This window comes from Branchiostoma lanceolatum, chromosome 15, assembly GCF_035083965.1.
Source record: "Branchiostoma lanceolatum isolate klBraLanc5 chromosome 15, klBraLanc5.hap2, whole genome shotgun sequence".
In the NCBI taxonomy this organism is placed as follows: Eukaryota; Metazoa; Chordata; class Leptocardii; order Amphioxiformes; family Branchiostomatidae; genus Branchiostoma; species Branchiostoma lanceolatum.
The window spans coordinates 16517483-16540406 of record NC_089736.1 but is presented as its reverse complement, the minus strand read 5'-3'; the positions used below and the strand labels follow the sequence as shown (position 1 = coordinate 16540406).

At 41.0% G+C, this 22924-nt stretch overlaps 2 protein-coding genes and 2 long non-coding RNA genes across 6 annotated transcripts; 2 read left to right on the top strand and 2 right to left on the bottom strand.

Moving 5' to 3' along the window:
- The first annotated feature begins 1695 nt into the window (after window positions 1–1695).
- LOC136420378 (uncharacterized) lies at window positions 1696–5439 on the top strand. Its single transcript, XR_010753195.1, has 4 exons — window positions 1696–1755; window positions 1939–1992; window positions 2524–2615; window positions 5305–5439. It is a non-coding gene; the product is annotated as an uncharacterized lncRNA (long non-coding RNA).
- Window positions 2199–9409, bottom strand: LOC136420376 (uncharacterized). 2 transcript variants are annotated; one of them, XM_066407256.1, is made up of 4 exons: window positions 5906–9409; window positions 5616–5741; window positions 5286–5384; window positions 2199–4865 (listed from the first exon to the last, which is right to left on the bottom strand). In XM_066407256.1, exons 1-4 carry the CDS (start codon window positions 6796–6798, stop codon window positions 4508–4510), a joined length of 1476 nt encoding a protein of 491 aa, XP_066263353.1. In that variant the 5' UTR covers window positions 6799–9409; the 3' UTR covers window positions 2199–4507. Both variants share the same exon structure in this region; 1 of them encodes a protein (XP_066263353.1).
- Window positions 9410–10694: 1285 nt separating this feature from the next.
- Window positions 10695–17673, bottom strand: LOC136420377 (uncharacterized). Its single transcript, XR_010753194.1, has 6 exons — window positions 17504–17673; window positions 16213–16459; window positions 15429–15550; window positions 14848–14927; window positions 13055–13143; window positions 10695–12207 (listed from the first exon to the last, which is right to left on the bottom strand). It is a non-coding gene; the product is annotated as an uncharacterized lncRNA (long non-coding RNA).
- Window positions 10916–17242, top strand: LOC136420375 (uncharacterized). 2 transcript variants are annotated; one of them, XM_066407253.1, is made up of 10 exons: window positions 10916–11593; window positions 11980–12263; window positions 12954–13166; window positions 13501–13740; window positions 13905–13993; window positions 14132–14340; window positions 14459–14833; window positions 15149–15307; window positions 15832–16036; window positions 16181–17242. In XM_066407253.1, exons 1-10 carry the CDS (start codon window positions 10916–10918, stop codon window positions 16483–16485), a joined length of 2757 nt encoding a protein of 918 aa, XP_066263350.1. In that variant the 3' UTR covers window positions 16486–17242. The 2 variants fall into 2 exon arrangements, with proteins under 2 accessions (XP_066263350.1, XP_066263351.1); XM_066407254.1 differs by lacking the exon at window positions 10916–11593 and having other exon boundaries at window positions 11983–12263.
- Window positions 17674–22924: the final 5251 nt, after the last annotated feature.

Here is a 22924-nt window from a genome sequence, read left to right as displayed (position 1 = left end):
AAGGGCAACGGATTAAGGGCTAGGGTGACGGATTAAGGGATAAAGTGACAGATTAAGGGTAAGGATGGTGGATTAAGGGAAATGAGTACAGATTATGAGAAAAGTTAACGGATTAAGGACTAAGGTGACGAATTAAGGATAAGAATGGCGGATTAAGGGAAATGAGTACAGATTAAGGCAAAGGGTAACGGAGTAAAGAAAGACTAAGGCGACGGATTAAGGGTAAGAATGGCGGATTAAGGGAAATAATTACAGATTAAGAGAAAGGGTAAAGGACTAAAGTGACGAATTAAGGGTAAGAATGGCGGATTAAGGGAAATGAGTACAGATTAAGGCAAAGGGTAACGGAGTAAAGACTAAGGCGACGGATTAAGGGTAAGAATGGCGGTTTAAGGGAAATGAGTACAGATTAAGGGAAAGGGTAACGGATTAAGGACTAAGGTGACGGATTAAGGGTAAGAATGGCGGATTAAGGGAAATGAGTACAGATTAAGGGAAAGGGTAACGGATTAAGGACTAAGGTGACGGATTAAGGGTAATGATGGCGGATTAAGGGAAATGATTACAGATTGAGTGTAAGGATGGCGGATTAAGGGAAATGAGTACAGATTAAGGGAAAGGGTAACGGATTAAGGTCTAAGGCGACGGATAAAGGGTAATGATGGCGGATTAGGGGAAATGAGTACAGATTAAGGGAAAGGGTGACGGATTAAGGACTAAGGTGACGGATTAAGGGTAAGGATGGCGGATTAAGGGAAATGATTACAGATTAAGGGCAAGGATGACGGATTAAGAGGAACGATCACAGATTAAGTAAAAGGGCGACGGATTAAGGATTGTGGTGACGGATTAAGGGCAAAGGTCGCGGATTAAGGGCTATGGTGACGGTTTAAGGATGATGGTGAGAGATTAAGAGCTATGATGACGGGATAAGGACAACGCTGAGGGATTAAAGGCTTTCGTGACAGATAAGGGGCAAGGGTGACAGACTTGGGTCTCTGCTGACATATTAATGTTTATGATAACGGTTTAAGGGCAATAGTGACGGATTCACTTCACAAATCACCATGCAGCGCAGATGACAGCTTCTTCAACTAATGTACATCTTTGTCTAAGCTTCCTGCACACCATAGTGCATGGTAATATATCGTTACTGTATTCTGCAATCCTGTTTGAAAGATTTCTTAACATAAACACCCCTGCAGTTCCGTGGCAAGCTGCTAAGGGACCGAAACTTACCGCACTTCTTTCTTACGTGAAATTCAAAAGTGGGGTAATTATGCAAAAGGTTTTAGTGAAAATGTTCTTTTCAACTGAAGGTACCACCGGAAAAGTGGGTGGGTTTTACAAAAATATTCCATTTCAGAACAGTCAGTTTTTAAGATTTTGCAGGGGATAGAGATGAAGTGAAATATGACGTATGACGTATTTTAACTATTTACTTTACAACTGTTACCTTTCTAGTTATGTTCATTTCCCCCCACATTAGTTACACTGAAACGCAAACCTGTTCATATTTGCTGAACAAGCTAATATTTATCTCTAGTTCATTCTGGTTCTGTTCGTGATCCAAGAACATGCGACTATTATCAATCTATAGGCTTTGCTCTTACATGTCCCCCCGTTCCACAGATCATAAGTTCTTCCTATAAACCTTTGACCTGACCCTTTGACCTTAAGATACTTGGCGTTTTTTTTGGAGGGGGAGGGGTGCCGTCGCGCACCGGACGCCCTGAACTTGGTTGCTGACCCGTTGTAAGATGTTAAGTATGCCTCAGAAATGTATATGAAGGTTTTGAAATTGTATTATCATATTATGCGATGAAATACGAAGAAGAATTTAACATTCCGCTGATCTAGGCGGATGATTGCGCGTGCTGGAGACATCGCCCCCCTCCCACTATTTTAACAACAATTTTGTATTTCTACTGTTTGCAGGATGTTTTGTCCTCAGAACGACAGGGCCCTAAGTGAGTCCAAGGAACCTCCTTTGTGAGTCTAAATGCCTTTTAATCAGTTATGGTAGACCTTTTTTTAACCCTTCCCACCAACATATGACAAACAGAATATCCTATATTAGGATATGTCATAATTTGCACACAAGTGTTATTATATAACACTTGTGTGCAAGTTATGACATATCCTAATATGTATCGAATTTTAACCCGATAGTTGCAGTGAGGCTATGGCACAAAAGATTCAGTCACATGTGTATTGTCTTTATTGTTCACAAGTTATTACTTTATAGCCAGGATCCCATGCACAACTATAACATGTCTGTTAGTTACTAGGCCATGTTTATTTATATTTATTCTCTGGTTTAAAGTTTTACATATCCATATTATATTTAAACTTTATTCAGGACAATAAGCTATGACCTAAAATGATAAACATATTTGATTAAAAGAGTCACCAAAGTATTACAACATGGCACTTTACATTACTTACAATATGCAATCAATATCAAATACAAAATATATATTGAAAATCTATCTCTATCCCTCTCTTGAATATCGTACACAGGCCGATGATTCCTTCAGTGGTGTTGACGCTCTTAGGTGAGATCTCAGGTGCTGGAGCACAGCTGGGTCCACGCACTGGACGGTAGCACTGGGGTAGGGTCTTCTTTCCTTTCTGGCACAGAAATAAATGTGCATGTATTCAAAGACATCATAGTATGTACAAAAAACAAGCCATCAAGTAAATTACATGTACATGGAATACCAGAAGGTATCAAAAATAATATACTGAATAGTTTAATGTACTACATACGAGGGGTGATCAATAAGTTCTCGGCCTCACACAGAAATAAGGTCCACATCTCAAATTTCGGGGCATAATTATGTAGTATGACATGTTTTAGCAATATCCACCAAACTTCAAATTATTGTGGTCAATATCTTTTAGTCGACGTCCATTTGAAAACTAGTAGGTAAGTGATGAGAAAAACAATGTTGAACTCTGATCAGAGATGTGTGGGTCGTGTTCCTCGGGCCAAGAATTGGCATAAAATCTCCGAAGACATTGTCAAAATGTTTGATGAAGATTCCCTTCTTATTTCAACTAAAAAGAAGTGGGTATCCGACTTTCAGCAGAGCAAGTTGGCCAGCACACCTCAGGTCACAGCTCAATTGTCCATGTTTGTATCCTTCTACCTCACCTAATGTTACTGAGTGCCGTCTGCAAAGTAATGATCACGACGATTTGAAACTTGGTAGACATACATAAAAGACTTCATACTACATAATTATTTCCCAAATTTTGAGCTGTGCGTCTTATTTCTGGGTGAGGCCGAGGACTTATTGATCACCCCACGTATAGTACTATCATGATGATGATGCACTTCTTTAAAAAAATCAAATCATTCATATATTATAATTATATACACAAACATCAAATTGAGATGTCAGGTCCCATCCTAACAAGTGGGAAGCGGTAACATACAGGGATTTTCTACAGGAATTGGGGGGTCAGACCCAATCCAAACCAGACCGTATTTTTATACCGCCCAGTGGGAAGCGGTAACATACAGGGATTTTCTACAGGAATCGGGGTGTCAGACCCAATCCAAACCCAGCCGTCCTTTCTATACCGCCCAGTGGGAAGCGGTAACATAGGCCCAATTTAGACACAGTTTTTCCTAAATCAGCCGACATCTGGGCAGAGATGTCAGGAGGCATTCATACACACTGAAAGGAAGTACTGCAGGACACCCGTGGAGTTGGTATGCAGTGGTGATACATTGTGATAAATTGTGTTTCAAACTTAAATTCTGCTCCCAGTAGTGCTTTCAATAACTATTGTTAGAATCACAAACTTTGATATCTTTGAGGGCCTAATTTTACTGATCATCACTGTAAGAAATGGTTTCCTCTGTGCTTTATCCTTATGCGTCATAGCCTGGCCTGTAATGCACCAGAAAATTGCTTATACTCCCAGGAAAGATTTCATAAATCCCCTTTAGAATAAATTATAGTACAGTTGCCATAGTTAACTTCAAAATGGGTCACTTGATCTACACAAGTCTGCTAACTAGCCAGAAAACTGTTCTTTAGATGTCGGGACCTACACATTCTGTTTAGACCAGTGCTGAAGCTGTCGGGGACTAGCCGAGTTGTCGGGCGGACGTGTAGGCTGAAATTTTCTCGACATCTGGAAAAACCCTCATTAAGACCATAAAATTTCTGTTTAGACGCAGAAAAAAGCTGTCGCCTGCCAGATATCTGCAGTTCAGACATCTAGAAAACCTGTGTCTAAATTGGGCCTATACAGGAATTTTCTCCAGGAATTTGGGTGTCAGACCCAATCCAAACCCATCCGTCCTTTCTATACCGCCCAGTGGGAAGCGGTAACATACAGGGATTTTCTACAGGAATCGGGGTGTCAGACCCAATCCAAACCAGACCGTATTTTTATACCGCCCGTAAGTGTGAGGCGGTTTGGGATGGGCAGAAAGCTTACAGCAAAGTGGCCGGATACCATAGATTTTTTTCAGTTACAACATAACTTATATCATATGTAGGTTTACGCCCAAACTTCTCAGGAGGTGCTCTGTGAGTCTAATCCTCTTTTCTTTCGTTAAGGCACCTTCGCTGTCTCTGACATCTGTTCCTGTTGGCAGCGTACCTTTCTCTGCCATGAAACTTCTTTCCCAAGCTTGGAAATTCTCTCTGTCCTCATGTAAAAGCTTACTTAGGTTGCATGAGACTTTGGCTATGTGTGTATCATACTCAACTTTGAGGGATCTGCTGTGGGGGCCTGATGTTTTCAGTCTGGCCTTTAGGTTGTCCAGACGCTGGACTATTGCCACATCTCCCAGCACAGCAGCTAAAGCCCTGCCCAGCTTTGTTTTCCACTCGGTTCCCCTGGTGAAGCAAAAACAGCATAGTTAAGAACAGCTCTCTCTCCCTCTTAGAAATCACACCGTTGTATTACCAGTTTGTATATATTGGTCTAAATCTGATTGACCAACAACTTGATTCTGTCCATTAAATGGAAAGTCAATAATGAATGAATGAATGAATGAATGAATGAATGAATGAATGAATGAATGAATGAATGAATGAATAAATGAATGAATGAATGAAAGACATTTATTGCATGTTTATGCTCTGATGAGCTAAGTACAGGTCTTTGTGAAAAGCAGAAGCATAGTTACAGTGATAACAAGACGTGATATGATATCGAATTATATCTAAACACTTATTAATACAGCTATTTACAGGTTCAATTTTTTCTCACTTCTTAAGACAATTGTAGATGTACAGGGTTTATAAAATGCTTACCCATTTCTACCTTCCCCAGGGACCACAGGAGTGTTTGGTGGAGTTGACACGTCACTCTGCACAATGCTGCTGCTACCTTTAGCTGGTGTGGACACAATGCTGCTCCAAGGACAGGCAACAAACAAAGAAAAGGATGTGGACAATGTTTTGAAAAGACTGATGTAGGTTGATATCTGTATTTTTCAACACTACTGCTACTTTGAGTTTCATGTCAGTGTAAATGTTGAAAGCATGACATTAGGATAGATTCTTCTGGCCTCTCTAAAACACTGTTATTGTAAAAAGCACATGATAAAATATTGTTAGCGTAAAAAATATAATTTTCTTTACCCAGCCAAAGTATCAGCGTGGTCTGCATGGCATTGCAATGGTATAGAAGCTTGGCTTGACGGAGTCTTGTCTGGTGTGTCTGGCATGTTGCAGCCTTGGGATGGTGTGACTGGAACACAGGATCCCCTGTATAGACAGCAATGATACATGTAATTTAGACATGGTTTTTGATGATAAATATGAAGCAAGAGTTGTACATTTTTCACAGAATACAAGTTCAAGTTGAAAATACCAAAAATTTTAACTATGTAATAAGTAATTCTGTAATACCAATATTAAGGATAACTCACATGTGCGTGGTGTCTGCCGATGTGTCCTCCTCTTCCAGGTCAGGCTCAGGGTCCACTCTCTCCACCCTCACAATGACCGGGTCGTCCTCATCCCCAGATTCACTTCCCTCCATCTCAGCCTCACAGCGACCCTCCTCTTCAGCATCACTCTCTGCATCTTGGCAGGATGGCATGTTTTGGTGTGATTGTGGTGTAAAGTTGTAATCTGTGTCTAGGTAGGGTGTTCTGACCTTCTTAATGAGCTTCTGTCCTTCGTATATCCACAATATGCCGAGTGGCATTGGCACTTGTTTGTAGATGCATTCCATCCATTTCTGTTGTAGGAAGTCGTGTTCCTGCTTGAGTGATGTTGAACTGAAGTGATGAAGGTTTGGGCCATGAAGAGGGTTGTGTTTGTCATCTGGGCCGTCATGGAGAACTACGTAGTCTTCCTCGATGTGCCAGTGGACCCCGTAGCCTGGGAAGAAGAAGTCTGGATTCCTTTCACACCATGTCTGTGCTTCTCTCGGATACTTCTTCAGGAGTTTGATTGCGATTCTTGTTCTGTCCATTGAAACAGTTTTTGCTGCTTGAGAGATTCTGTTTTCTTGGTGATTGCTGTGTGGTGGTTCTATTTTCTGCTGGTAGAATTGCCTGATGATTGCATTTGTGAGTATGTGGTCTTGGTTTGAATAGTTTGCCGATGTCTTGGTGATGCGCTTGATTGTGCTGAACTGCCGCTCTTCATTCTCTGCCATGGTGGAACTGATGGGGACAATCCTGAAGACAATTGGGATGTGGTCTCTTAATGAGTGTATGTGGTGCCCCCAAAGTTTTCTCTTGGTGATCACACGTGTTGGCCCAGGCAAACATTCCTTCATCATGAGGTGGTGTAGAAAGGTCTGGTTTGTCATCCGGTAAACAGAAGTAGTAGATCGGTCCTCTGCATTTGCATAGCAGAGCTGTTGGACGTTGACATGTGATTCAATCAGTTGGATTGTTTGGTTACTCGCTGTTTTGTTTCAGTTCATGAAGGAGGACAAGTATGGCAAATCTCACGTCAGCTGCCCTGACTATGTCTTTGTTGTCAAGGAGGTTTTCCTTAACCCTGTTGATGATGTCAGCTACTGCTGGAGGTACTCTAGATGCTAGCTCTGCCATAAGATTTTTGGTGTGATTGCATGAGTCGTGCATGGCTTCACTTCCTGTGTCCTCGGGGTACTGCAAGTTTAGCTCTTCCACACTTTGGTTCGGGTTTGCGTACAACAGTGTTGGGACTCTTTTCACTCCATGAAATGTTTCCTTTAAATTGTCGCTGAGGGTCTTCTTGGTCATTGTTTCTACCACGGCATAGTCAACTGTGCCCCTGTATGTGAGTTCATCCTTCATCTCCTCCTTTGTCATGGTGTGGAATGGGTCAGTGGTGGTTTGGGATGCCTTTTGAGAAGATACTGGGCCGTCCATGATGAAGCTCTGCCTGTCTTTGATGTTTTCTACAGGCTTTTGACAATGATTGCATTTCCAATAGTCATCTATTGATCTCATGTCTACAGGGCATGTACAAGAATAGTGTCCAACACGCTGTTTTCCAAACTCGACCTGGCGGGATGGTTGATCTACTTTGAAGAAGCGGAGCTTATCACTTATTTGCCGTCCGTCTGCAGTCTGGACTGGTATGGACAGGGATGGGAGGTCGTCCCGTCGTGTTTCTGCATAGAGCAGCTGCTCTGCATCCGACCCTCCACATCGCGCTATAAGATAAAGCTCTGGTTTTTCCACCTTGGCCTGGACATTGACATTCACATTGTGCTTCTTGTAATACTCTTCTTTAGTCAGGAAGACTTTCTTGTCATATGCTGTTGATACAAGGTATAGGATATATCCGTGGTTAGCTAAACTGGCGCCATCTTCCCAATAAGTGAGAGTCCTTGTATTCTCCACAGCTTTCAAGTGTTCCCTTAACTGCATTTCAGACTTTCCATTTGTCACCTCCGGGTCCCCCAACTCTTCCAACCTCTGCACCACTTGGTCAGATGTCATACTGTGGTAGTCGCTTGGTTCTCGCAGAAAAGGTTGCTGTTTGTCCAAAAGCTCCTGTCTGAGCTTTAATAGAGGTCGCTTTCTTCCTTGGATTACTATAGTCTTTGTCTCTATCCTGCCTATTTCTTTACTGACAAAATACGTCTTGTACTCTTTTGGCACAATGTACTCTCCGATGGAAACTTCTCCATTTCTGATGCATTCTTTTAGCACCTCACTTAGTTGGCTTTCAGTGCGTCTCTTCGGAACAGAAATCTTTCGGTCAGTAGCAAGTCGCAGTCTTGCCCTGCGAACTATTTGGTTTGTCGTTCTGGTCTTGAATCTATCAGTTTTGACTCCCTCACTTTCCAACCAGAGCTTTACCAGCTGCCCTGCATTACTTGGCACTTTTCCATTGTTGTCTTTAACTCCATGCTTCATTGCCAGTTGTGTCCAGTTGACAGTTCTGTCATCTTCATATGCCATTACCTCATTCTTCAGGTTTTCCTTGTCAAAGCTGGCATAGAGACTAAAGTTCCCTAATCTGTCTTTCGGCTTCAGCTTTCCATCTGCCTCTCTTTCCTTCCTTCGTTTCGTTCTTTCCTCTGCTTCAGGTCTGTTTTCGAACTCCTCTGTAAGTCTGCGAACTTTTCTCGATCTCAGTGATTCTCCACTGCAAAATGTAACATAAAGGTCTTTGTTCTCTTTCCTGCCTGCCTTCTCAATTTGTTTTATAATCTCACGCATTGTTTTCCTCCTTTTGCTTCTCTCCTGTTCAGCACTTGTAATGTTCAGCTCTGGTAGAACATCTGAGAGGGGTCGTTTGCACTTTTTCTTGCAGAGTTTGTCTGCCTGCTGGAATATCTGTCGTCCCCATTCTTTGTCCACATCCAGCTGGATTGAAGACCTTGGTTGGCAGTTGAGGTCCTTATAAGTGTCCAGTAACTTCCTGGTTTTAGGGCACTTGATTTATTTGTTGTAAAGGTTCCAGAACGGTTTGTGTTCGGTACTGCACCCTTTGCATGGACCGTTTGTGGTGTGTTTTGCCTTTGCAGAAGAATCAAGTCTTCCCCAGTTGTTGATTTTGAAATGGTCAAGGAACTTTAGTTTGTCTTCTCGATTCAACTTGGAGCCCATCCAACCGTTGAAAACCTTATCAACATGTGAGGCACTTTTTTGAAAGTCCTCAAAACTCAAAGTCATATTTGTGTCATTTTTGAAGACCTCCTTGAACGCTTCATATCTGACTGTAGGGCTTACTGATCTATGCTTCTGTGCAGATTTTTCATTCTCAGAAACTCCCAGCAACTTACTTTGTCGCACAGCGACACGGGCAAATCCACAAGTCACTTTAAGTGCCATGATGTTACTTGTAACTATGCAACATGACTTGTTACAGTAGTTGTTGCTGTGAAATTAAGAAAATATGAATATATTAAAGGCTACAATTTAAACATATTGTCAAGTGTATGTAGCATTACAAAGTAAGAAAAGTTTCCCAAAGTCTTGACAATAAAAAAGATTTCTCTATTCATCTATTTATTGGTTCAGCATGTACATGACAGGGTTGCCAAACTAGCCAGAGGCTATTATGAAAGGCGAAACCAGATTTCTCTATTGTATATATTTATATATATTTTATAATTAAAAAAAAAATTCCACTGTTATCAGTTAAGTCCTGTGATTATTGATTGAGGGCTGTGAAAATTTTCACACAACACTTTGATAGATTTACTACGTTACTTTGGTTTTGGACATGCGCATTTGTCAACTGTGAACTACGGATATCTATTTCCCTAAAACAGGCCTTATTTTTTCCCCAACAGAAAAAAAAGGCATTTTGCTACATGATGAAGTCGTTTGCTATGTTTCAATGTCATTTCTGTCTATTGATTGATGGCACTGCACATGCCGGCGAATTGACCCCGGAAGAAGATCTTAGTCTGCGCCTGCGCAGTATTTGCTCTCGCGGGGCATCATGGGAAGACGGCGTCGGCGGGACCATGGCAACAAAATATTTACTACGTAACTAGGAAGTAACCGCCGGGTTTATGACCTAATAAAGTGTCAATCACATCTAAATACGGTGAATGACGTATCTATAAGCCCCGCCCACCACACACGCACACAGACTTACCTTCCCGCCGGGGAATTCCCGCTTTTACATTCATACATACATCATTTCGCCGTGACTGGGCATTACATCGGCTTTTCTTCACTTCCGGGTTTGCGGTAATTTTCGACCTCAATTTACTTATTTTTCTCCAATTAACCGCACATAACTGACCAGTAATTTAAGAACTTGATCTATTTCTCTCCTTTATTCGGTAGTTATTTTTTCTTGACCTATTTTTTCTTTCTTTTGTGCGGCGCCGGTTCAAGCGGTATATTTACATAGCATTAATACATTATATACTGTCATCCATTGCTACCTTCATGCCCTCCCTCCTAGCCCTGACCTAACTCCATGGTAAATTGAAGCAATAGTTCGTCAGTTATCTTTAACACAATTTGAGACTCAATTGTTTAAAAACACGTCCGGTTTAGCCCTGAAAAACGTTAAGTTTAGCCCATTTGATAGCTGTATGTGAACCGTCCCCACCAAAGTGTCGAATATCAAAACAAAGACTATGTAATGAATGGATAGAATAAGAGTACAGGATTGACTGTTCTCCTGACAGATACACATTGTACAATCTATCTAAGTACAGCAACTTTCATTAGGTCTACTACATCTATGCATAATACATACATTAAAATAAAAACAAATAAATAAGTGCATACAAATGAGTTTGTTCACAACCATATGGGATTGAAATTTAACATGCCGTATATTTTAGTACATTGCTCGTTCTAATGTCAAAACATTCTTTGATGTACATAGACTAGCTAAATCCACAAAGTGTTGCCATTCAGACAAACACATACGAATATTCATATAAATATATATATATTATCATACTCCTCTTCCGTCTTATATATATATTATACATACATGTGTCTACAAGTGTCATGTCTGCACTTCAAGTACATACGGATAACATTTCAAAGCTGTGCAGGTTTTGCGGTGAAGTAGCTTTTACAAAGAAAGAAAAGCTGCAAAAGCTTCACCCTAACCTCTGCTCAGATTATGCAGACAAGATTCAGCAGGTGTGGGGGGTGAATGTACTAAAAGACAGGAGTGACCAACATCCACCCTGTCTATGCAATGGGTGCAGGGCAAGACTGTACAAGCCCCTAAAACAGAATCGCACAAAGCGGGTATCATGGTACCACCACAGTAATGATTGTATACATTGCGAAAAAGTGCATACATTGTCGAGGGGTGGACGACGGAAGAGGAGTCGTTCTTTGGGGAGACCCAGGGCTGAGAGTCATGTATCACCAAGTGTCACAAATAAAGATAGTACATGTAAATCAAAACAAGAGAACATCAGCCCCCCTCCCCCAATCCAAGTAGTTCTGGTTGTACCACCGGCACCACCTCCTGTGTATTTGGTTCAGGCTCCTAAGCCGTTAAACCCAGTCACGGCAAATATTAACATAACACCTGGCAGCGTGAGAGTTGACTTGGAAGAAAAAGGCCCTCTGTCTACAGATGAAGACATGGCGTTCACTGCCATGCTTCGGCGAAAGCTGGAGGGCCAGGGAAGTGAGAACAAAACTTTTGTTGCCAAAACAGGAGGAAAGGTAAGAAATATATTTTCACAACATCAAGTGCATTCTATCTTAACACTGATTTGGTGATTTTCTGAAATACAAGGGGATGGGTATGCAAACAGACATGAAAAATACTAAAACTTTCTGTTTTTGAAGGGCACTGATACAAGCCATGTGACCAGAAAATTGTCTAACTTCACAATGCCATGTAATTTGTTTCATGAATAGCCCATATATCAAACATAATTTAGATAAAACAGAAATACAATTGAAGTATATTACACAGTCTATTACACAGGAAGTGGCCTTATTACAAACATAAAAATAAGCTCAGCAACATTTTCACAAGAGCATTACTTGTGTGACATAATTGTAGTTAGTGACATGATCTGTTCGAACAATTCCCAACCCCTTAGCCCATGAAGTTCACCCACACCCCCCAACCTCAGAAGAGCAGCGCTGATGCATCAGCATCAACGGTTGCAAAACGAGTGCGTCGGGAGGAGGGGTTTAGGAATGACTTAAGCGGAGGCTGTGCTGAGATGCAGCTGGCAGCAGAGGTTGCGAGGTGTAAGAAGGACCAACTCCAACGTCTCCTCCAGCTGATGGATGTTGGCCAGGTGCGCATCCCCAGTGGCCACTTCCTGGGGATGAAGACAAGTGTGAACATCAACTGGGCTAAGTGTGATGAACTTCGGAGGTATTTTCTATGTTTTTGAGATTTTATATACAACATGTAGGGCTAATAGCTTATCAGTTGTAACCATCTTTTCATGAATTGCACAAAAGTGACAGTAATGACATCCTCTCTTAAGGAAAATGAAATACAGAAGAAGTGCTAATCCTGCAGGGATATTAGACAGTCAGGTATCGTTCCTGTAACCCGAACCACAATGGCTGCCCAGAAGTTCCTGTCCTGCAGAGCCTTCCTCATGCCATCAGCTTGTAAACGAGTGTTTGTTTGTTTGTTTGTTTGTTTGTTTGTTTATTTTTATTTATCCAGGGGTATTGTATTGTATGTACATATGTGTCACTAGAAAAGTATTCCATGGCATTACAAAATCTGTGACTGACATATTCAATGATGCTAACATGGCAGAAAAAGGTATTCAGGTCAGGCTATATATCTGTAATCTTTATACCCGAGTTCATAATTGGGTTGCTACAGTCACAGCTGAACAAAATAGCTAACTGCCTCCACTTGCCCAGGTTTGAGCAAAGCGTATTACTCCAAGCAGATGTGTTGGGGTAGAAAATTGTAAGCTTGGCAGTCAGAAAACCTGATCTTCACACTCCAACATCTGCTTGGAGACACTATTCTTACACCTCTGCACAGGGATTTGTGACAAGTCTGGCATACAGCTGAACCTGTTAATTGTCTTTTTCATAGGTGGATGCGCCAGTATGGCATTATAGTAGAGAGTGAGAAGGTGTCTAGGGCAAGAGCAGCTCAGCTCCTGTCAGACATGGAGGTGGTATGTGAAAACCTACCGTTCACTCTGAAGGTAGACGATGAGACGAAGGTGGTACTCCGGCCATGCGCCTACCTCTCCTCTATGAAGGATGCACTCTGGGACTTCCTAAAGAGAAGTAAAGAGGCAGGGTAAGTTAAACTGGTACACGATAGGATGACATGTAGTCTGTAGGATATATCAATGATACAGAAACATGCTCTGTGAGCCGCGCCCAGTTCTTGGGCAGAAAACAACATCGCATGCAAGTAGCGCATGAAACCTTGAAGCTGGGAAATAAGGTCGCCCGGCTGTTTCGCGACTTTTGTGAGGGAGGTCTGTGGCCAAACATTTTCAATTTTGACTGGGCTGAAACTCTCTGGCAGTGCCATGGTTAAAAGTAATGATAGTACTTACTTCTCTTACTCTAATGCATATGGGTGATACTTTTCTCATATATTGACTTTTGCTCCACATGTTTTACAGGACTCTGACATGGCATGGGGACGCGATACCAGCGAACGAGGTGTGGGTTAAGGTCGGCGGGGATCACGGTGGGGGGTCCTTCAAGTTCTTGTTTGAAGTACTCAACAAGGCAAGGCCAAATGCCATTGACAACTCAGTCGTAGTGTGCGTCTTTGAAGCGAAAGACTCCAGGGAGAATCTTCAGCTGGCCCTCTCAAGGTTCTCTAAAGAAATTCAGGAGATCCAGCAAGAAATGTGGAGGTATTCTCGCATTTTCATTCCTTCACTTGAGTAAACATTATGTTCGTTCATCCTTTGCTCTGTTATATTTAAAGAGAAATCTACATATTTTCATACAATTACATTAATGATCATATCCGCCACATAACAAATGAACTGAATCTCTTTCGCTACTTTTTCTACAGATGTGATGGCCTCGAATACTCCATAAAACTGTTCAGCGTGGGCGATTATGCCTATTTAGGCATGATCTATGGAATCTCAGGAGCAAATGGTAAGGCCATATTTTGCATAAGAAATGAGAGTAGTTTTTAAGTGCCTTTTCATTTCATTTCATGTTTACCTTTTCCATCGGAATTAGGGAGGTGGCAAATCACATGACTAAGGACTTACTATTTCAATTTTATCACAGGCAATAGGCCATGCCTGTGGTGCGATATCACACAAGAGGATATGAAGAGGGAGAGAGACGACCAGCCGCTCCAGTTGACTCCAAGAACGCTAGAGACACTGGCCACGCACCACCTTCAGTTCGTGACTGTGGGAAGGAGCCGGAGGCAACGTGCTAAACATCATCACAACGCCATTGCCTCCGCAATGTTCCCCATCCCAATTGACCAGGTAAATGAATGTATATGAACAACTACCTTTGGTAGCCGTAAAGCCATGCAAACAATATCTCGAGTTTCCACAAATATTTGGCTATCTATCTGACAGTATTATCTCAATATTTTTGCAGACTATAGTGCCAGCCCTACACATCAGCTTGGGCGTTTTCCTGAAGCTCTACAAGCTGCTAGAGACTGATGTACATACAATGGACCTGCGGCTTCAGCGCTACTTACAGGTAGTGATCCAGGAAGATGAGCTAGACAGAAACAGAATCGAGGAAGACCAACGCCTTGCCTGTTTGCAGCCGTACATACAGGCTATCGACAAGGCTCAGGCCTATGAGACTGAGGCAGAGAACTTACAGGATAACATTGAAGAGAATGAAGACAACCTTGCGTTGATGGCTCTGGATCAGAACGTGGAAGACCGAGAGATAGCTCAAGCTGTCTTTGACGAGGCTGTGGCCATCATTGATGGACTAACAGAGAAACGAGACAATTTGGTAAGCGTACTCACTCAATCATTCTTTTCCATGTGGTGCATAGAACTTAGACCATATGTACAGTAGGTTTCCTTGGCTTCACCCTCAGCAGCGCCTGGGGAAACATAACAAAACAAAATTGGTGAAGGTCAAATGTTGCAATTGTAAAAATATACTTGTTATAACTAGCAGTAGTGTAATGTGGTCTCCCCACAGCTTACAACTTTACAGCCAAGTAGCCGGGGTGATGCCTACCGCTCTACACAAATATGGCGTGTGCGAAACAGTACTGTTTGCACTATTGACTACAATGTATTTCTTATTTTGCTAATGCAGCTGGAGCAGGCAGCTGAAATCCTCAGCAAAGCCAGCATTAAGAAAGGGAAGGGCCCCTTTGCCAGCAGCCTGGAGCCTGTCCTTAACGAGTTCAACGTGCATGTGCAGGCCTATCATAGCCGAAGCTTTGTTGGAAATGATGTGCACAAAATGCTACATGTGAGTATGTCTTTTATCTCTGCAGTCTGCAAGGGTATACATATTTGCATCAACCCTGAGCATAATCCTATCCATGTCTGTGTATTGCTTTTATATCAGTAAACTTAGTTTTGCAACTTACTTTTCTCGGAAATCTTTGGCCTTGAACACACGGAACAGAACTGTTCCCTGTGCATTCGCGGCATTCATCACTTTAAACATCGGGTTGAACGAGCCCCTCCATGATCCCTGCCGACACATGCCCTGTGAAAATATGTGGACCAAAACTTGCTTTACAAGAAAATTGTTGTCCATATGCATTGCTATAAGAGTATTAAAGTTTCAGAATGTCTGTAACAGACCATACTTTATATTCCATGCACAATTATCATGCAGGGTTTTGAACAAGTACCATCTGAGGTTAATCAAATATATTTTGTTGAGGTACACATATAAGACTTAGCACTCAACTGTATCAATAAAATATTACGGTGCATAAAACTGCTTTCTTAGTATGCAAACTCTATCCCTGTGCATTTTCTTAGGATAAACCAATTGAGGCCTTGACATCAGCTGTGGACCAGGCAGTGAATGATGTGCTGGAAGGACATCCAGGCTTCCCCCTCTCCTTGATCCCAAATGGCAAGGAAGTGGCGAGGAAATATGACCTGCTTTTTAAACTCTTTGCCAAATGCCACCGGGCATATGCCCATAGCAAACCAATGGGAGAGAAGGACATAGACCAGCTAGGTAAGACCTAATACACATATATAAGTAAGAGTAGTTACCTGGGGGAAATGTTACTGGGCAAGTATCATGTTTTATATGGGGAAAGTTACAGAACGATGACTTTAATGGAGCATTAAACATTTCCTCCACATCTATATTTTCCAGCAATGGACATCGAACTGTTTCTACAGACATACCGGGATCACAGCCACGTGACCAGCGTGAAGTTTCACATGCTGGAGCATCATGTTGTGCCTTGTATCAGAAGATGGGGGTTCGGTCTCGGATTCATGGCTGAGCAGGGGGTGGAGCAAATCCATAGCAGGTTCAACACCCTGGGTACATCGACAAGTCGGATAGTTGACCCCATAGCTCGATTAAAGTCCACAATGAAAACCCACTTGATCAATGTAAGCCCTGACCATGTGGGCAAAGCACCGAAGCCTGTGCCAAGAAAGAAAAAGGTGTAGTTTAGAAGTGGGTCAGAACAAATTTAGAATATATGTGTTGCGTATTGTATCGCTTGAAATCCATGGTACAAGTTTTCAAGTTTGGAGTTTCTACAGTGACCTCATAGCAAGAACAGTTGATATAAGGATAGATAATTAATGTAGAGTATGTACAATTTGTATTCCTAATATTAACTTGCACCCTACAAATAAGTACAATATCTGTACTTGCACTGATTACTTGATTATATGTTACGTGTATTACTATATCTGTACAAATATCACTGTATGTATGTGGATCTTTCAGTGCTGTACCACTTGTTACTATATTGTATATCAATTGTAACAACTGTGATGGTTTCTGCACAGCTTTTGGTGGCACTACAACAATTAACTATAACTACAGTGAGGTACAACGGTAGGGCATGAAGTGATGAAATGTTGCACAACGTCAATAGATGTGTAGTAGATAATGATTTGTGTACATGTAGTATAATATAATACTACATTTTCAGATTACATAATTTGAGGATAAGTAGATAGATCTTAACAGGTTTACTTACCTGTTTAAGTTACTGTAACTACAACTTTGTACAACTTACAAGGTTAAGAATACATGTTTAAGAATGTTGACTTCTGCTTCTATCAAAAGAATACAGGAGAACCCTCGAATGGAACTGGAAGCAGGACCGTATGCATTCCATACCGTTAGTATTTGAGTGCTAGTAACTACTGCACAGGGCCATAGATATGAATAAAACATGCTTCCTCGTTCCCATATGCTGCATAGTATGGAAACTGTGTGCTAATTACGGTAAAATTACGTCGAGATTGGGAAAAAACTACGTTGGGAGATATGATTATTGGCTAGAACGAACTGAAAATGGCGTTTACGCACCCTTTCTTCCGGCATCTACAGCGTGAAGAAAAAAATAGTTCAAGGAGTAAACAAACCACTAAAACACGAGGCAGCAGCTAAATTTTACATTCCCCGGGGTCTCATGCACCAACAAACTGGAGAAACACTTCCAAAACCCACCTGAACTTGCCCTTGACTCCCCGCCGCAGCTCCTCGTCGTTGCACGCTCTGATTACTCCGTTCCCAAAGTGTACCGCGATATTTTCGCCGGACCACCATCAAACACTCGCCACACAAGGAATACAACCATGGCTGCCTTCTTCTCCAATCTCAGCCCATCATGTGACCGTATTAGCGAGTTATGATTGGTCAAAGTTAGTCTTGCGCAAGAATAGGAACAGATCTGCAGTACCCAGCGCGGCCGCGGGTGGCGCCAAATTCAAAATTTCGCGCATGCGTATACTAAGGCGCTACAAAGAACGGGATGTGGAAGGAGATTTGCAAAGTGGTGAGTTTTCCTTGTCCTCTCCAACTATTGATAAGACTAGCATTGGTATTTCGACACCAAATAGTTAAGTAATGAACCAACTATATTAGTATTAAGTATACGTTTTTTGAATTGTTATGTGAATGCAATTGTAAATATTCCATCTACGAATCTTTGTTTAAAAAACATCATAATATTTCCTGCAATAGAAGAAGATCTAGACGATAGAGGTTAATTTGACTGTTTTTAATTGCAGAAGAATTGCATGTACCTTAAAAAGAACCGCGTGTTCTTTTGGAAAAGGCATGAGCTTCCTTCCTATATATGATATAATCATGCTTTAAAGATATGCTCTGGAAGAGATATTCGCTATTCTTTAGGGCGTGCGGCTTCTAATCGATACCTATAACACACTCGGGTATGTAGGAAGCAAATAAAATGTGCTTTTGATAAACCACTGCGTGGGCTTTATGATTCTTTATCTAGTGTTACGAAACTATATAGAACCCATACTGTACGTTTCAGGAATACATTGCTTTCGAGGGTGACGTTGAGACGCTACGAGAAACACTCAAGTCGGTTCCGGCAATGGAAGAACTCCCGCTCTCCTCCGTGGTTGACTACAAGCAACGGCATATGCGGCTGATGCTCCGCCCCGGTGTCGGTGAGAACATCCTGACCAACGGCTTTTTCTTTGCAGACGGAGACACTTATACTCTGTGCAAAGATAACCTGTATGAGGTAGACGAAGACAGCTGTGTGTTTGTCGATAATAACAAGCCTATCCAAAGTATAAGCTTCGGTAGTGACGTTGAAACTGATAGAGCAGCCCTCTACACCATTGAGGTAAACACTAAAAATATCGAGCTCATGAAAAGTCACATCCTTAAGCAGATGCAAAGTGCATGCGTAGTGGCCGAAGGGCAGATTGTGTTTTCTGTCCTGACCCTCGGTTTCGAAGATGAGATCAGGGCATTCTTGGCAGGAATTGAGGGGTTGGAAGAGGCGGAGCAGTACAAAGAGAGTGTTGTTTGGTCGAAGATTCTACTCCATTCCGACTAAGACGTAGAACTTGATAAGACACCATGGCATTATCTTATTTGAAAAAAAAAACACCGTCAAATTCTTCTGCTTACCTTGGTCTTTAACCTACCCTCCAGTTCTAAAGCTAGGGGCATCGTCATCTCTAAAAAGATAATTAAATCCAGAGACAATAAATAAAATTGACCAATCAAAACCTTACCAAGGTGGCTTAAATGCTTGGGTATTTAAAATGCGTATATTGTATTGGAATATGTTTGAATCCACTGTTAATGTGGATGCCTTTGGTTCAAATGTTTAGGTTCACGTTGTAAAACAAACATAATTAGAATTAGAATGTAGGTTGTCTATTGTTAGCCGGGTTTCTACTTTAATTCTTAACTTTATTGAGATGGTCTTCTTCATTGTTTGTTGTAAGGTGTTCATTCATTGGGAGTAGAGGGGGCTCAAAAATAACAATCTGATTTCAAAGCCTTATTGTTAAGAAAAGCAGCTTCTTTTTGGATATATCATAAGTTGACCGTGTCAGTCCAAAAACACAACCGAAGACTGTGCAAAGTAATATTTATGGCTAGTTTAACACAAACACGCTGGGTGATTTACATATTGATACAGAAATTGCAGCAAAATGAAAAGTATAAACTTATAACTATCAGCCGCTATAGGTCAGAATTTGCTTTAAAGTTACAATATTGTTAATTCCATCGGTTGGTGCGACGATATGTCATAGTTTAGGCAAACTAAGTATGGCGTCTATACATCACATGATATGGTAATAAACTGTTTCTTGGTTATACCCTGTTGCTTGATTTGTTGGTGCGACCTTGTGTTACTACTGGTTAGTCTAAATACTATATGGACCTGTTTTGAGCTGTCTCATGTCTAGGCATACGCATTGTGTACTTTAAAAATTTACTAGTAATTTGCAGGTAGAATTTAAGTCATGCCCTTTGTTGGGAATACATCTTAGCATTTCGCCGTCAATACATTTTAACATGTCTCGGGATTTTCGTCTTTACGTACCCTACTTCTTCCATTGTAAAGAATCCCCTTTCATTACGGCATCTACAACCTGTCTCGATATTGTATAAAACGTCAATAGTTCCCGTGGCAGATAGCTTTCAGTTAGAAGTTTATAACGTTCCTTGTCGCCCAGACTTTGGCACTTTACATTAACCCCCTGCTAGTTTAGTAGTTTTGTATTTAGCCGAATAAATCAAATCAAATGAAGAAACTCACAAGCAATCAGCAAACGTTATCACGAGTAAAATATATCTTCTGCTAAAGCACCTGATTTGCTAAAATATCGAAAGCTCCGCCAAGCGTTTTGTCCTAGTACTGCAATGTTCAACCGGATAATGAAATCCGTCATGCAGTATGGTTGTATTTCGTCGTGTAATTCAATGCCAAGGACTGCTGATTTTGTGTTCAATAGTGAGTACCAAGGAAGTATTTGTTTGTGCGTCTATTATGTGTTGTGTGGATCTTTAAGTACAGACGTATTTTTTCTCATTCTATTTACTAATTTTCAAAATAACAGGAAATAAGAACATGGCACATTATGCAAAATAAGTGAAACACATGAGAAACCACAAAACAGATACACATGTACATAAAACGGGGAAACAATAACATATAATCACAAATAGTTAATGAGAACCCATGCTTGGTGATCAAAAACAAAATGAGAAGAATGATTTATATTGAAAGGACAGTATATATTCTTCCCAACTTTCCCAGGTGTTTTTGAGTCTTATCCAGTCGGTTGGCAATAATGTACTCTAGTTGTTGAACATAAGAGACATAAGGAATAAAGCCAGATAAATGCAACGTCTTTTCACGATATTTGAGAATATAAATTTTACATAAAAGAATAATAAGGTTTGATACAACAGGTGTATTTGTGTGGATAGTGGTCAGCATAAAGGACAGTCATATGTCTGTCTGTCTGTGTGTGTGTGTGTGTGTGTGTGTGTGTGTGTGTGTGTGTGTGTGTGTGTGTGTGTGTGTGTGTGAGATTATTTGTTACGTGTTAAGCATTAAGGTACGGCTGAATGGTGGCTGAGGATTTTTGGGATGTTATTGAAAAAAACCTTTCTTAAACTTTATAAACCTTCCTCAACCTTATTTTTTGTTCAGGTAGTACCTTATAGCAAGGTGATAATTTATGAAAATTAGTATGGCGTCATGATCATCAAGATTTACAAGGCCACGCCCATTTTCTGGGAAAGGCTCTCATTGGCTTGTACCTCGATGTTTATCAATATAACTTTGCAGGAATGTACATGATAGTAATACATCAAGAATTATGCGTGTCAGCGAGTATATTTTGAAATGACGAATTTTGGCAATTTTTTTTAAATTTTTCTTGAAAAAATTGCCAAAAATCGTCATTTCAAAATATACGCGTTGATACGCATAATTCTTGATGTATTGCTATCATGTACTGAAAATGGAAGTGGCCCTGTAAATCTTGATGATGTAATCATGACGTCATACTAATTTGCATAAATTACCACCTTGCTATAGGGTAGCAATGTACCTGAACAAAATCAAGGTTGAGGAAGGTTTATAAGGCTTATGAAGGGGTTTTTCTTTCCAAAACATCCCCAAAATACTCAGCTGCCCTTCAACCGTACCTTAAGAACAAGTCGCTTGCTTTATACAGACAACTAATCTGATTACATTAAAAAAAATCAGAACAAGGTAGGCAATAGAACTATTGCCATGGCGTCGAATAAATGTTTAGTTCAATTATTTTTGTAATGACTATTGAAACAGATACCCGATAGCTATGTAGACTAAGAAGCTGACTTTAAACGCGCAACAAGGGCTTGGACCAAGCGAGCCATGGTACACTACACTAACCTCCCTGGAGAAGATCCTGGCCATGGAAGGAGCGGATGATAGTCAAGTGTACAATTCCAAGCTATGCTCTATGACGTGCCTAACCACAAAACTGCCTGTTCTACTATGCCCTTACTGGTATAATTTCAGAATAAGCCAACACATTTCAGTGACTTATAATGAGCCCAAAAGTCACACAGTACAGTGGGACTCGCTACAATTCTTTCCTTTTTAGCATTAAAACATATTTCCTAGTACCCCCCCCCCCCCCTTATGGGACGGTGAGCCAATTAGCACTCTAGCTGAGTTGTACGCATGGTGACAAGCTAGTCAATTACCATTCCCTTGCAGTGAGGATCAGTGGGGTCCCTGCGGTAAATCACTGTGTATACATTACGTTAGGTAGGTCAGGGCACAAAATGAAAGAATCTAGCTAATGAATGCTAATCATACGAAATTTAAATCAGACAATGGTTTTACTGTGGTTGCAAAGAGCACTGTGCCATTCTAGGAAATTAGACTTTGGGTGAACTTAGGCTGACATGAATGTTGTGGTTTGCAAGGCTACATCATGCGACGTCCCTGGATGCCTTACCCAACTGTGAAACATCACCCGCTGGCCTGTCTAGACGATAGCGGTCCTCTAGCACGTCCCGGAATGGTTACTACTACGTTCGCAAGGGCCATTGCACACATACCGACTTCACATCCATGGGATAAGCGGAATTCTTCCAAAACAGAAACATAATATTCAGTTTGGCGCACTCCTGAAGGGTCAACAAAAATACAACTTTCAAATATTTTTTGTATTCGATTGAAAATGTATATTCTGCTGCATGCAGTATCTCTATGCTCAAGAATCAAAAGTGTAGTATTTCAATAACTTAAAAAATGAACACTAGAAAAATAATAAGCTATATCATTTGATGTCGCCTCTGTTTTCTGGCGGTATAAAGCATAAACATTAAAATGCACTGCTTGATTAATTTCTCACCAAATCATGTTTTATGAATGTATTATTCTATAGAGCCAAACGACCACGTGCTTTAATGAATATCAATGAAATTAGAAATACCAAATTGTCTCAGCCAAAATACAATAACACCTATCACTTTGGTTAAAGCAGACGGAAAGTATATACTGTATTATCTCTAAGGCTTCACATAGTGAAATGGAGGAGCCAGGTATCCATGGTGCAGCAAACCATTCTGGCGAGACGCCAGTTA